Here is a 12,578-nt window from a genome sequence, read left to right as displayed (position 1 = left end):
CTCAAACCTTTGTTCTCCTCTCTGCAAAGTGGGGCGGCGGTGGGAGTGAAGGCAGAGGAAGAAGGAATGGGTACTCACCATGTAGATCTCAGGAGGAAGAGTGGGGCCCTGGGGAGAGGGGGGGGGGACAACGTAAGTGTTCTCCTCCAGGATGCTAAGTCTCCACAGAGGTACCACCGGAGAGCAGACTAGACCTCGCATTCACCGCCATGCCACTCTAGTGGATGCCTTTATTTTAAATGTTCTGTGACCACGGCAAGTTCTTCCCCTGAACCTTTCGTTTGCATTTGAACTCTGCATGGATGACCTAGATATCACTGTGCCACACAACCAAGTTAGACCCAACTGACAGGCACAACCTTGGCTCTGTGCTCCACTCAGTTTTGATTGGGATTTCCAACTCTTTGCAGCAGAAGGTGGTTGGTTCGGTGTTTTGTTTTGTTTTTGTTTTTATTTCTCTTGGGCTCTTTGGATGTAGAATGGTGATGAGACACAGACAGACAGAAATGGAAAGTCTGGGGTACTTCCTTCTACTGCGTGAGATTCAGTTCCTGTCTCTCACAAGAAACTGCTTTCTATTGAACAGAGAGGGAGGGCGTATATGTTCAGGATCTGCCAGCCAGAGACTTCATGCTCTCATCAATACCTCATTAACTAATCCATACCACTCTTTAATACTGTCTGCCATGTCACAAGAAACAGCTAACACCCTCATCTCACAGGTAATATACATTTATATATACTTATGTATGTATATGAGTACAGTGTCACTGTCTTCAGACACACCATAAGAGGGCATCATATCCCATTACAGATGGTTGTGGGCCACCATGTGATTACTGGGAATTGAACTCAGGGCCTCTCCAAGAGCAGTCAGTGCTCTTAACTGCTGAGCCATCTCCCCAGCCCCATTTGTTTTGGAGACAGGGTTTCATGCAGTCCAGGCTGGCTTTGAACTCCTGCTGTAGCTGAGGATGACCTTGAATTTCTGACCCTTCTGTTTTCAACTACCAAGTGTTAGAATTACAGGTGTGAGCCACCACACCTGGCATGTAAGTGGGTATTTGTGCCTACCTAATAGAAGTGAACTTTAAAATTTTTAAATTTATTTTATTTTTAAAATACTCTATTTTTATTTTATGTATATTGCTATTTTGCCTGAATGTATGTCTGTGTGATGGTGTAGGAGCCCTCAAAACTGTAGTTACAAGTAGGAATGGGCTGCCCCGTGGGTGCTGGAAATTGAACCAGGTCCTTTGGAAGATCGGCCAGTACTCTTAACCACTGAGCCATCTCTCCGGCCCCAGAGCATTTTATTTTTATTTACATTTTTATTTTAGTTTTTGATGATGGTGGTGGTGGTGATGGTGATGGTGTGTGTGTGTGTGTCTGTGTGTGTCTGTGTGTGCACGTGTGCTGCACGAATGCACTGGTAGAGGACAGAGGTGCCGGATGCCCTGGAGCTTGAGAGTTACAGGCAGAATAAACTTGGGTCCTCTGCATAGCATTCAATGCTCTTAGTTGGCAAACCATCTCCCAGCACAAGAAGAACTTTTCCTTAAACAAAGCATCAGTAACTCTGAGAGACTTCAGTGGTCTAGAAAATTTCCCCAGGCAGGTCTAGATGTGCAGCCAAAGTTGATGGTATGGCTCATTCCATCTCTTCAGCCAAAAAGGCTGAAGGAAAACACCAATCCAAACCTTGACTGCTGCAATGGTTGGAAATGCCAGTCAAAGTCATAGAGTACAAAGCCAAGGTGTCGTTTGTCAGACAGGTCTAGCTTTGCTGTATGATGCTCAAGTCTATCCACTGCCCCAGGTCATCTCTACCACACTCAGCATTTAACTTTGACCAGACCCCTGGCCTTTATCTGAGGGGTCTTGGGATTAAAAATCATAAGAGCTTGCTGGTCTGTTTTACTTTTCAGCCTGTGGCTTTTGTTGTTTCTTTGTTCTTAAGGGTGTTTTATTCTGTAGCCTATGCTGACCTAGAACCCACCACATAGTCCAGGCTGGCCTCAGAATGGAGGCTGTACTCCTAACCCAGCTTCCAGAGTGCTGGGATTGTAGGCATGAGTCACAGTACCTTTTAAAAATATGCCCATCCTTAGAACGATGTCAAATATGAAGAGTCAGTAAATAACTGTAGGGGACATGGGTGAGCGAATATACTCCAAGTGCCAGTCTGTGCTAGGGAGTATCCTGACACAGGAAACCTCTGCTGCCTGTCAAGTGTCCCTCGTGAAGCAGGTGGAACAAATAAGTGCAGTACTTTCTAAATAGCCACATTGGCAGAAGTAAAGAGAAACACCATTATTTTAAATGAATCAACATAAAACTATCGCACGACTTTTCTTGATGCATTCATTAACCTGCTATAAAATCCACCTATTTTTAAAAAAAGATATTCTATGTTCCTTTTTGAGGGGAGACCAGGTCTTTGAAACAGACCATGGACTTCACATCTCCATATGGGTTATCCAGAGTTCCACAGCTTCAGATGGTCAGTAGTGACATATTGGGCGGTCCCACTTTAGAGCATAGGATAGACAATACACAAGCAAACAAAGATGGGGAGGGAAGGCCCAAGGAAGTGACAGTCATGTACTGGGTTAAGGGACTTAAGAAAAGCAGCAGCCTGACAAGGCCCTGTGCTTCTGATGTTAACAGCAGAAATTGTTTATCTAGCACAATTCTAGACAAACTTCATCACATCTATCTATGAGCTTTCGGGAAAATTCTAAAATCATGTTGTAAATGAACAGAACATCCTTGCTTGGACTGCTCTCCCTCATGACCATGACTTGACTCATTGGGGTCCTAGTGCTCCTCAAGTCTCATAAGCCAACTATACTAAAGACTCAGAAACGCCAGGCAAGCTCCAGCTACAGGCTGGCAGGAGTGACATCCAGTGTCCATACCTGCATTCCAGAGAAGCTAATGCAGAACTTTCCCCTGTTTTAGAGAAGAATGGCAACACCGTGGAATCCCCTCTTGCTAAAGGACCAACCTCTATTGTCCAATGCTGTCTCAATACAGGTGAGATAGGATCCCATGGCCTTAACCTCACTGTAGCTGAGGATGTCCTTGTAGGCAGGTCCCTCTGCCTTCACCCCAAGTGCTGAGATTACAGGCATGGGTCAACAAGCCCAGTCAATTTTTAAAAATACTCTCTCAATCTAATCAAAGCATTCCTAACTTGTTTTTAATATTTCATTTTAATGTATATGGGTGCTTTGCCTGCATGTATGTCTGTGCACCACATGTGTGCAGTGCTCATGGAAGCCAGGAAAAGGGTTGGAGTCCCTGGAACTCAAATTGCAGAGTTATGAGCTGGTACGTAGGTGCTAGGAATTGAACCCAGGTCTTCTGGAAGAGCAGTCAGTGCTCTTAATTGCTGAGCCATCTCTAACCACCATGTCTGACGATTTTTTAAAATATCACATTTTAAATAGTTTTTTTATTTTAACTATATGGATTGTGTATGTACACATGTGTACAGGTGTGTGTGGAGAAGTGTCAGATCCTCTTGGAGCCATAATTATCGGCAGTTGTGAACCACTTAACGTGGATCCTAGGAGCTGAACTCCTGCCCCCTCTGAAGGCCAGGAGGTGTGCTTGACTCATTTCTCCAGCTCTTTGTTTTGGTTTTTGTGTGTGTGTGTGTGTGTGTGTGTGTGTGTGTGTGTGTGCATGTGCTCATGAACACACGTGTGGAAGCCAAATTTCAATGTCAGGCGTCTTCCTCAGTCTCCTTCCACCTGACAGAAGTGACTGTAGAGGGCAGTGTGAAGAAATTTCTGCTTTTCTTTTAGTTGTTCAAAAGTTTCTTGGAATAACTGTCATGTAATTTGCTTCCCTTGAAATTTCATTATCTTTCTTTTTCTTCCTTCCTTCCTTCCTTCCTTCCTTCCTTCCTTCCTTCCTTCCTTTCTTTTCTTTCTTTCTTTCTTTCTTTCTTTCTTTCTTTCTTTCTTTCTTTCTTTCTTTCTTTCTTTCTTTCTTTCTTTCTGTTTGAGACAAGATTTCATAATAGTGCAGGTCGGCTTAGAACTCACTGCTTCGCTGAGAACGCCCCAGAACTCCTGACTCTCCTGCTTCCACCTCTAAGCAAGCACCACTACGCCCAGCTCATCACATTGTTTTGCTTACATAAAGGACGTTATAAAGCAACATTTAACAGATGCCTCTTAACTCAGAGGCAAAGAACAGTGCAATCAAGACTGCAGATTTGACTTCTTCCTTGCACTCTCCGTCTCCCCCCTCCCCCAAGCTGGGTATCCTCATTTGTCATCAGCTTTGCCATCTGTGAAATGAGGAGCACACTTGCCTCTTGTTCTCATCAACCAAGGCAAGTTCAAGAAACTTAAAACACTCCAGGGTGCAAAGCACCTTGTGTTCACTGTTTCTCTGTCACTGGCATAACTTAAAGGGGGAAAGGTCTGTTTAGCTCATGAATTCAGAGGTTTTAGTACATGTGGCCCAAGGGACACAGCAGAGCAAGCCACATGATGGCTGCTGAGAGTGGGCTCAGAGAGAAATGAAGGCTTTCTCCATCCCTTCAATTGCAGGCTGGCACCTAGCCTGTGGGATGGGGCTGCCCACATTCAGGAAGGGGTTTTCCATTTTAGTTCATTCTCTCTGGACTCTCTCACAGATGTGCCCAACGTGTGCTTCTGAAACTTACCATGGGCTTCGTAAGCCAGTGAGGTGGCAGTGAGTGTTATTTAGGGCACGCCTAGCTCTCATTGATTTGATACTCATGTGTCCCCTCAAACTGTCCCTGTCCCTCAGTTGCTCATTCCCATCTAGTAATGCAAAAATGCATCCAGTCCATTGCCCAGAGCTCCCTAAGACTTAATAGTCTCAGCATTATTAAAAAATACAAGCCCAAAGTCTCTTCCAGTCACTGGTAATATAGGCTTGTGCCAACAAACCTGGCTGGATCCATTTTGTGAATTATAATCTTGGGGTGCTGGGAAACTCAACCAAAAACACTACTCAGAGAAGGTGACATGGAATCCTAGATCTAGGGAGGTGGCAAGTAACCTCTGGAGCCGTCACAGAGGCTGCTAACTCTGGAGCCTCTGACCACAGATGCAGGGTTTCATAGCTGAATGATTTGTGCCCAAGCTTTCTGCAAAACATTCTTTGAAAAGATCCTAAACAGTGGAATATTTTGAACAGCCTAAGTGGTACTAGATTGAAAAAAAATCTCCCCTTTATTTGGTTCACAGATGGTAAACATGGTTACTACATCCTGGCCTAATTTCTATGCTGTGCCTTTCATTAGGTTTTGAGGCTGAAAGGACCAAAAAAAAAAAAAAAAAAAAAAAAGAGCAATTATGTTTTTGTCAGGAAAAAGAACATATTTTCTGGAAATGATCTTGAACATTTATTGTGAACGACAACAGGATAGTCTGAGGTAGTCTCAGGTAGACAGAAAGGAGACGCAGGAACTGTGGAGAAGTCATTCGTCCAGCAGCTTCTCCAATGCTAGTCACCTGTTTAATGCAGGCCTCACAAGGTTGGCTGCTTTCTCCTTTGAGTCCACCATGATGGGTAATCCTGACTGTCAACTTGATGGGATTCAGAACCACCCAGGAGACAAATCTCTGCCTAGGTCTGGGTGAGCGCTTCCAGGGAGCTTTCACTGGTAAAACCAGCCCTGGAAGGGGTCAGCAGCATCTGGATGCCCCATACTTTCCCCCTCAGTACGTGCTCAGGTGGGAGAGTCGCCCTGGGTCCAGGGCTCTCCACATCTTCCTGGAGACCTCTCAGCTCCTCCCGTGTGCCCCGATGATGCGCTTACCTTCACAGAGGTAAAACTCTGCTTCTTCCTTGCTTTCAAAACTGGGAAGGTTGTCAAACTGCGTTTCCTTGCCTTGTTTGTATCCATTGAAGTCCTGAGAGAGAGAGAGAGAGAGAGAGAGAGAGAGAGAGAGAGAGAGAGAATAAAGTTGGCTCTAGGCATGGAGGTATATGCCTATAATACCAGCACTGATGATCTCAAGTTCAAGGCTACCCTGAGCTACATAATTAGATCCTGTCTCAAAGGTGGTGGTGGTGGTGGAGGAGTTGGTGTTGGTGCTGATGTTGGTAGTGATGCTGGTGATGATGATGATGGTGGTGGTGATAATACAATAGCAAAGTGGCAACATGGGTAAAATACAAATAAAGTCCAACATACTTGGGGATGAATGAAAGCAAAGGAGTTTAGAGGAAAGCAGGGGCAGCCTACAGCAAGGGCAAGCTCAGCTTCTCTTGCATCCCTTCTTGGGTTCAGGAAAGACAGGACTACAGAGGGAGAGGCAGGAGCCAAGGAGCCAAGGGGCCAAGGGGCCAAGGGGCCAAGGGGCCAAGGGGCCAAGGGGCCAAGGGGCCAAGGGGCCAAGGGGCCAAGGGGCCAAGGAGCAGGAGGGTAAAGTTAGGTGGCTGCAGCTACAACAGCCAGCCTGGAGTCCATTTCCCCAGCTGCCTGCAAAACCAACCTCATTGTCATACACACAGTATGGCTACATCATGCATACAGTAGGCTGCTACTGATTTCATGCCTACAGAAAGAGAGAGCTATACCTGATGCCTGTCACTATTTTTTGTGCCTGCCTCATTCAGAGCACAATTTCATAACTAATTAACTTGTTGCAAGATGAGGAAAAAGACTTGTATATGGTTATAGAATCTAAACAGATTTGTGGAAAGCGAGTCAAAGAGGACTCTCGGGACATTTCTAGCTCTTGTTGGCTGTGGAGCACTGCTGAAATTCTTCTTTGTCTCATGAAGTCTCCCTGCTGCTCTTGCAAGAAAAAATGGAATTTGAAAAATACAAGAAACGAGGCCAGTATGGTGTTCAGTGTAAAGTCGTTATTGTAGTTTTTAGCTTTTGCAGACATTATAACCAACCAATAATGGCAACACTATGACTTTCCAGTTATTCACAAAAGTGAAGAGAAGTCAGATAATAAGTGTGATGACACCTTTACTGAGGAATTAGATATTTAAAAAAAAAGATGTTACTTTCACTCTATCTAGTGGGATTTTAAAATATGACACATATACCTTCTGAAACATGATAGTTTAAAACAAGGTTGGCTTTACTATGTCCATGGCAAGCAGAATGGACTGAGTTAATGAAACAAACCAACCAACCCAAAGCAAAAACCTCTCTCCAAGGAATAGAGATGGAGGGGTGACAAGAATTTCCAGCTTTGCTGGGCATGCCTGCTACCCCAGCACTTGAGAGGCTAGGGTAGGAAGATGGCAAGTTGGAGGCCAGCCTTGACTACACAGTGGTACCCTCTTTCAGAAAAAAAAGATGTTAGGGATCCCATCACGTAGTTCATACTCAAATCATTTTCTTCAGTCTCTCAAGCAGCTGGGACAACAGGATCATGCCATTGTTTCTAACTACAGGATACACACACACACACACACACACACACACAGAGAGAGAGAGAGAGAGAGAGAGAGAGAGAGAGAGAGAGAGCGAGCTAGAGCGAGCGAGCGAGCGAGAGAGAGACAGACAGACAGACAGACAGACAGGGAAACAGTGCGCACATGATAATAATAAATATGAAAGTCATTTGAAATAAATTACTTCTCTGATTAATTTCTCTGAATAATTTACTTCCTTCTATATTTTGTAGAATCATTTGCTGAATGAGTTCTGATAACCTAGCCATAATCTCTGCCCCTAAGGCAAATTCATGGTGCAAGAGAAGAGACAGAGTATAAATGTCAGGAGTGTGTGCAGAATGCATTGTCCACTGTCTTGGTGGTGTGAGGTCCAGCTGGGAGCAGAGGCATCCTTCCAGAAGAACACAGTAGAGCATCATTGAAGAACAAGCATAGAGGTCAGAGTCAAGGGCAGATGGGCAAGGCACACAAAGAAGAAAGTATGAAGGAGCATTTGCTGGCTTGTCCAGGAATTGCAAGTAGCCCTGAGATGTTCAGGAAGGGCCACATAGCCCAGGCTAGTCTGTGGCCAGTGTGGTCTTTCTACAGCTGGACTGACATGGTACCTCTGTGTTTTAGGACCACCTCATGGCAATGCCATGGCGCACAGCTTGGAGGGACTTGGTTCGGAAGCTGTTTTATGAACTTATTGGTAGATAGAGAGGGACTCAGTTAAAGCAGGGACAGAGGGGCATTTGGACTAGGAAATAAACTGAGAGATGACCTTCAACTGGATAAAGAGCATTGGTCCAGCTCCCAACACAGGGGAGAAACGAAGAAAGTTTCTCCTGTCAGGGCTCTGTGCCACATCTTCCTTTGTGGACTTCACCGAGAAAGTGGGTGTTGTACAGTACAGTCTTCACACAGTTGGGGGTCTCTCCTCTGCTCCCCCTCTCTGGCAGCTGAAGGTAAAGAAAGCCTGCAGATGATGCTGAAGGACTTTGCAGCCTCACGTGTGTGCTTCCAGGACTCCCATGAGCCATTTGGTCTTCTCTGTACTCCAGTCCCTCATGTGTAAAATGATGAGCCTGGACCAGATGAACTCTCAGGACCCTTCTAGTAATAATTCTAATCTTACAAGGTCAGGCAGAACACACACACACACACACACACACACACACACACGCACACACGCACACACGCACGCACACACGTCACACACTGTGCTGTGAGTTATTCCTAGCTTGTCTTCCTCATGATTATCACAGATTCTGAGTTTCCATATATGCATTATCTGGCTTTTAATTCAAATGCTTTTTTAGTTTTTAGACTATGTTAGGAGGGTTACGGGTGTGTAGCTCAGTGGTGGAGCACATTCCAAGCTCCAGGGGTCCACTGAAGCACAGTGCACAAAAGCTGCAGTGAGTTTCATAGGAAACGAATCGAAATGACCTAATAAATTACTTAATTTTAGTTAGTTGAGATTAATTACATTTTAAAAATAAAATTACTTTTAAAATTACATTTTATTACAGGAATGATTGAAAACAATACACTTAGCTTATTGCTGCACGGATGAGCATTTGCAAAATGAATCTAAAATGTAGATTCGCACACATTCCCGTACAGGGCAGAAGCTCCTGCCCTCCCAAGCCGCTCTCTCCTCCTGGATTTAGCAGCACTTTCCAAGGGGAACTCACTTTGTCATGGCTTTAGTGTCACTTAGTTGTCTCAGAAAGCTGCTTAAGTTTTTGTCTCATCTTGATCCTGAGTCTCGTGGAGCTAGGGGTGATGAGCTGCCTTTTATTATTTTCAATTCCTTGCAAGGCTGAGCGTGGTGATGGGTCTCTAGTGAAAACTCTGTGTACATTTGCTGGAAGGGGAGAGAGCTAAGAGAGCTTAGATGAATTCACCAAAGAAGTCAGGGCATCAACCGAGCCCTGACGACTGTGCTCAGGGTGAAGGATGACAGATAAGGAAATGGACTCCTTGTTCTCAAGAAGTCTGGAATCGGGGAGCCACAGAGGTGTCAGCCTTACTGTTACTAAAATTGTGTTGTGTGGCATCTTAAACATGTGCATTTGTACCTAAAGGACACACACGTCCAAAAGGAAAATATGTCTCTTGAGGTTACCTCTTGCAACTTCATGATTTTTACTTGCAGTTGGCAGTGGCTTGATCTTTATGTCCTCAGGATTGTCCTTGGGATAGATGTGGTGGTAGCATTTCGAGTTAACCTGTTTAATGTACTTGAGACAAGGCAAATTCAACTCCTCAGCCCTTCTACATGAGTCCCTGAATCCTTCATGATCCAGTGACTTAATCATAAGGGCTGGGGGCTTGGGAAACCTTACTCCTATGCCCTCACCTAGCACAGGGGCTTTGGGTCTGATGCTTACCTATCAGTGCTGGAGTGGTCCTGAGACAGAGACAATTTTCCCCGATAGCCCACTTTATACTCAGATCTTAACTTACACTTGGTGGGTGCTTGTCGGAGGGTAATATTCCACAAGAGATTTCCTCCCACGGCTCCTTGCTATCCTCAGAAAAGCACAGAGAGCAGATCTATTCTCCTTTCTGTTCAAGAATTCTTGAAATTATACAACATAGAAAATCTTGGTTTTCTCTCCTACACCTGCTTCACCCCAGGCACCCTGTGGGGCTTTGCCCACGTTTCCTTCCATGATAGAGCATCCATCCCACATTGTCCTTATTTTATGGAATCTCTCCTAAAGTGGCTACTGTTTCCAGGAGTATAGTGTTCTTGCCATCCCTAGGTCAGGTAGTGTATTTATTACATCCCTGCTGGTCCTGGTGGCTTGATGAATATAGCCTACACTAGCCTTTTCTTCTTTTTAGATGAGTGCTAGGGTCCGCTAAAACCATAATTCACTGCCTCAGGATCCCCCACATTTGAGAAGTAGGCATTTTAGCTCAGGTGTAGACAATTTGGAGTTGGTGAGGGCAAAGTCAGAGAAGTGGTTGGCATACTGCCAGACGTGACTTCAGGTTCCCATCTTCTCCTGGGTATTGAAAGTTTAAATCCCAGAATCAGTAAGGCATGGCCCCGAATCTCACTCTGTAGCCCAAGCTGGCCTGACATTTGCTGTGTTGCAATGTTGACCAGGCTGGCCTCAAACTTAAAGGTCTCTTGACTCAGAGATTACAGGAGTAGGCCATGTTCAAAGATTCCTTAGAATTCGACCATCCCCATCTCACCCCTCAGGCAAAACCAAAGGACATTCTCATGAGATGTTTCCCAGTTTTCAATCTTTATCCAAAGTGAGTTAAGACTGGGGAAGCTGGTGTTTTTAAAAATCATGTCTGAAAGAACAATGTTTCCTAAGTCCCACCTGGCCTGGATATTTCAGACAGTGAATGCTCAGAGGGTGTGGCGCCACCACCTTAAGTAAACTATGTTCCAAAGTACTGGAGTTTTTCCTGCAGTGCAAACAAGTGAGGGAAGTTGATCTGGGCTTGTGATCCATACCGTCCTTGGTACACTTGGTGTCAAAGGACTGAGCTGTGTGTGTGTGTGTCTGTGCTGTGTGTGAGAGAGAGACAATGATACCACGTGCAGTGACCGTGTGAAAAAGAATCAGCTTCATGCCCCAAGCTGCTAGAGTCAGGACCATCCCCCACCCCCATTCTGGCACTCAGCGGGAGTCCCTAACACAGTTTTCCTTTAGTAGGAGTCAGGATGCTCATGAGCCACAGCTGGCAGGAGCTAAACCTCTTCTCCTTCGCGCACCCGGCCCAGCCCTCACTCTTACTTCCCTTCTCCCTTTCCACTTGCCCCTTGAGGACCCAGCCCTAGTTGGCTCAGGGTTTGCACCCATCACAAGCCTCTTCTCTTAGGCGCTTACTCTGTCCGGGTGAGGGCAGGAAGTGGGAGGAGCTGCATCCGGCTGTCACAGACAGGGATCTCCACAGGGGTTTAGGAGGCACCCTCAGCCCCGCGCAGAGGGGCCACACCCTCCTAGCGTTGCTGTAGAAACCGCTCAGGCCCTTTTTGTGACTCTGAGCTGAATAGGCTTACCCCACTTAAGGCCCAAACCATCTTTCGCATAGACCAAAAGAATACATCTCTCCCCAACCTCGTTTTCTCTCTCCAATTCATGGATCACCCAAGGTATGAGTGAAATCCCGGGACCCTGAGATTAAAGTTGGCTGACAGGCCAGACTGTAAACATTTTAAGATCTTCCAAAAACAGTATATGGAAGTAGTTAAAAGCCCTGGATAGAATTTTCTTATAAGATGTACGCTCCAGGGGGACGGTGCTCAGAGGCACTCAGGATGGTCCAGCCTTTGACATACCGCCATAGGCTTTCCTACAACACAGCCTCTAACAAAACTAGGCTGTCTCGAACCCCTGGCAACAGGATTGTTTACCTCTACACCAAGAAGGTTGGGAAAGCTCCTAAATCCACATGTGGCGTGTGCCCAGGCAGACTTCGAGGGGTTCGTGCTGTGAGACCCAAAGTCCTTATGAGATTGTCTAAGATGAAGAAGCACCGGTCAGCAGGATCTATGGTGGGTCCATGTGTGCTAAGTGTGTCCGTGACAGGATCAAGCGGGCTTTCCTTATTGAGGAGCAGAAAATCGTTGTGAAAGTGTTGAAGGCACAAGCACAGAGTCAGAAAGCAAAATAGATATGCAAATTTTTTAAGTAATAAAAATCAAGACTTGGTCTTAAAAAAAAAAAAAAAAAAAAAAAGATGTACGCTCCGTCTGTACTAAGTTTCAGAAAGAACCACATGGAGTTGTGACAGTGGCGTGTCCTGAAGGGCAGGGCTCTGATACAAGGAAGGGACTCACTGAAAAGAAGCAGAGTTTAGTGTTCAAGTTCTTAGACGTTTAGCCGAGTGAGTACCCGAAGCAGTTGTGAAAGGCAGACTGCAGTGTTTATGTGGTTACGCAGAAAGTTGTTCTGTTCATTCTGACTTAATGTTTGTTTGAGACAAGTTTCACTACATAGCCCTGGTTGGCTTGGAACTGTGTAGACCAAGCTGGCCTTGAGCTAGTAGGGAAGCATCGTCCTCTGCTAGGATTAAAGGTGTGTGCCACCATAGCCCGTTCATGCTTTTATTTTGGGAATGCAGTGTAGTAACGCCTTGGATGGATACACAAGGGGGTGAGGAGTAGCATCAAGGACCAGTCCATCAGAATACAGATAGACCAA

At 45.4% G+C, this 12,578-nt stretch overlaps 1 protein-coding gene and 1 pseudogene across 2 annotated transcripts in view; one reads left to right on the top strand and one right to left on the bottom strand.

Annotated features, from left to right (window-relative positions):
- Dyrk4 (dual specificity tyrosine phosphorylation regulated kinase 4) overlaps window positions 1-11,312 on the bottom strand; it is a 42,298-nt gene extending 30,986 nt beyond the window's left edge. For both annotated transcript variants that reach the window (XM_021164972.2, XM_021164973.2), the window contains exons 1-2: window positions 11,262-11,312; window positions 5,813-5,906 (exon numbers count right to left, since the gene is read on the bottom strand). In XM_021164972.2, the coding sequence (XP_021020631.1) occupies window positions 5,813-5,906; window positions 11,262-11,299 (132 nt within the window). In that variant the 5' untranslated portion in view covers window positions 11,300-11,312. The remainder of the gene's footprint in view (window positions 1-5,812; window positions 5,907-11,261) is intronic.
- Window positions 11,313-11,677: 365 nt separating this feature from the next.
- LOC110296908 (large ribosomal subunit protein eL34 pseudogene) lies at window positions 11,678-12,097 on the top strand (annotated as a pseudogene).
- The last annotated feature ends 481 nt before the right edge of the window (window positions 12,098-12,578 follow it).

The sequence above is a fragment of the Mus caroli genome, unplaced genomic scaffold (genome assembly GCF_978045245.1).
Source record: "Mus caroli unplaced genomic scaffold, Mus_caroli_1 scaffold_7, whole genome shotgun sequence".
NCBI lineage: Eukaryota > Metazoa > Chordata > Mammalia > Rodentia > Muridae > Mus > Mus caroli.
The sequence above is the reverse complement of the archived record's forward strand: the minus strand, read 5'-3'. Positions and strand labels throughout refer to the sequence as shown.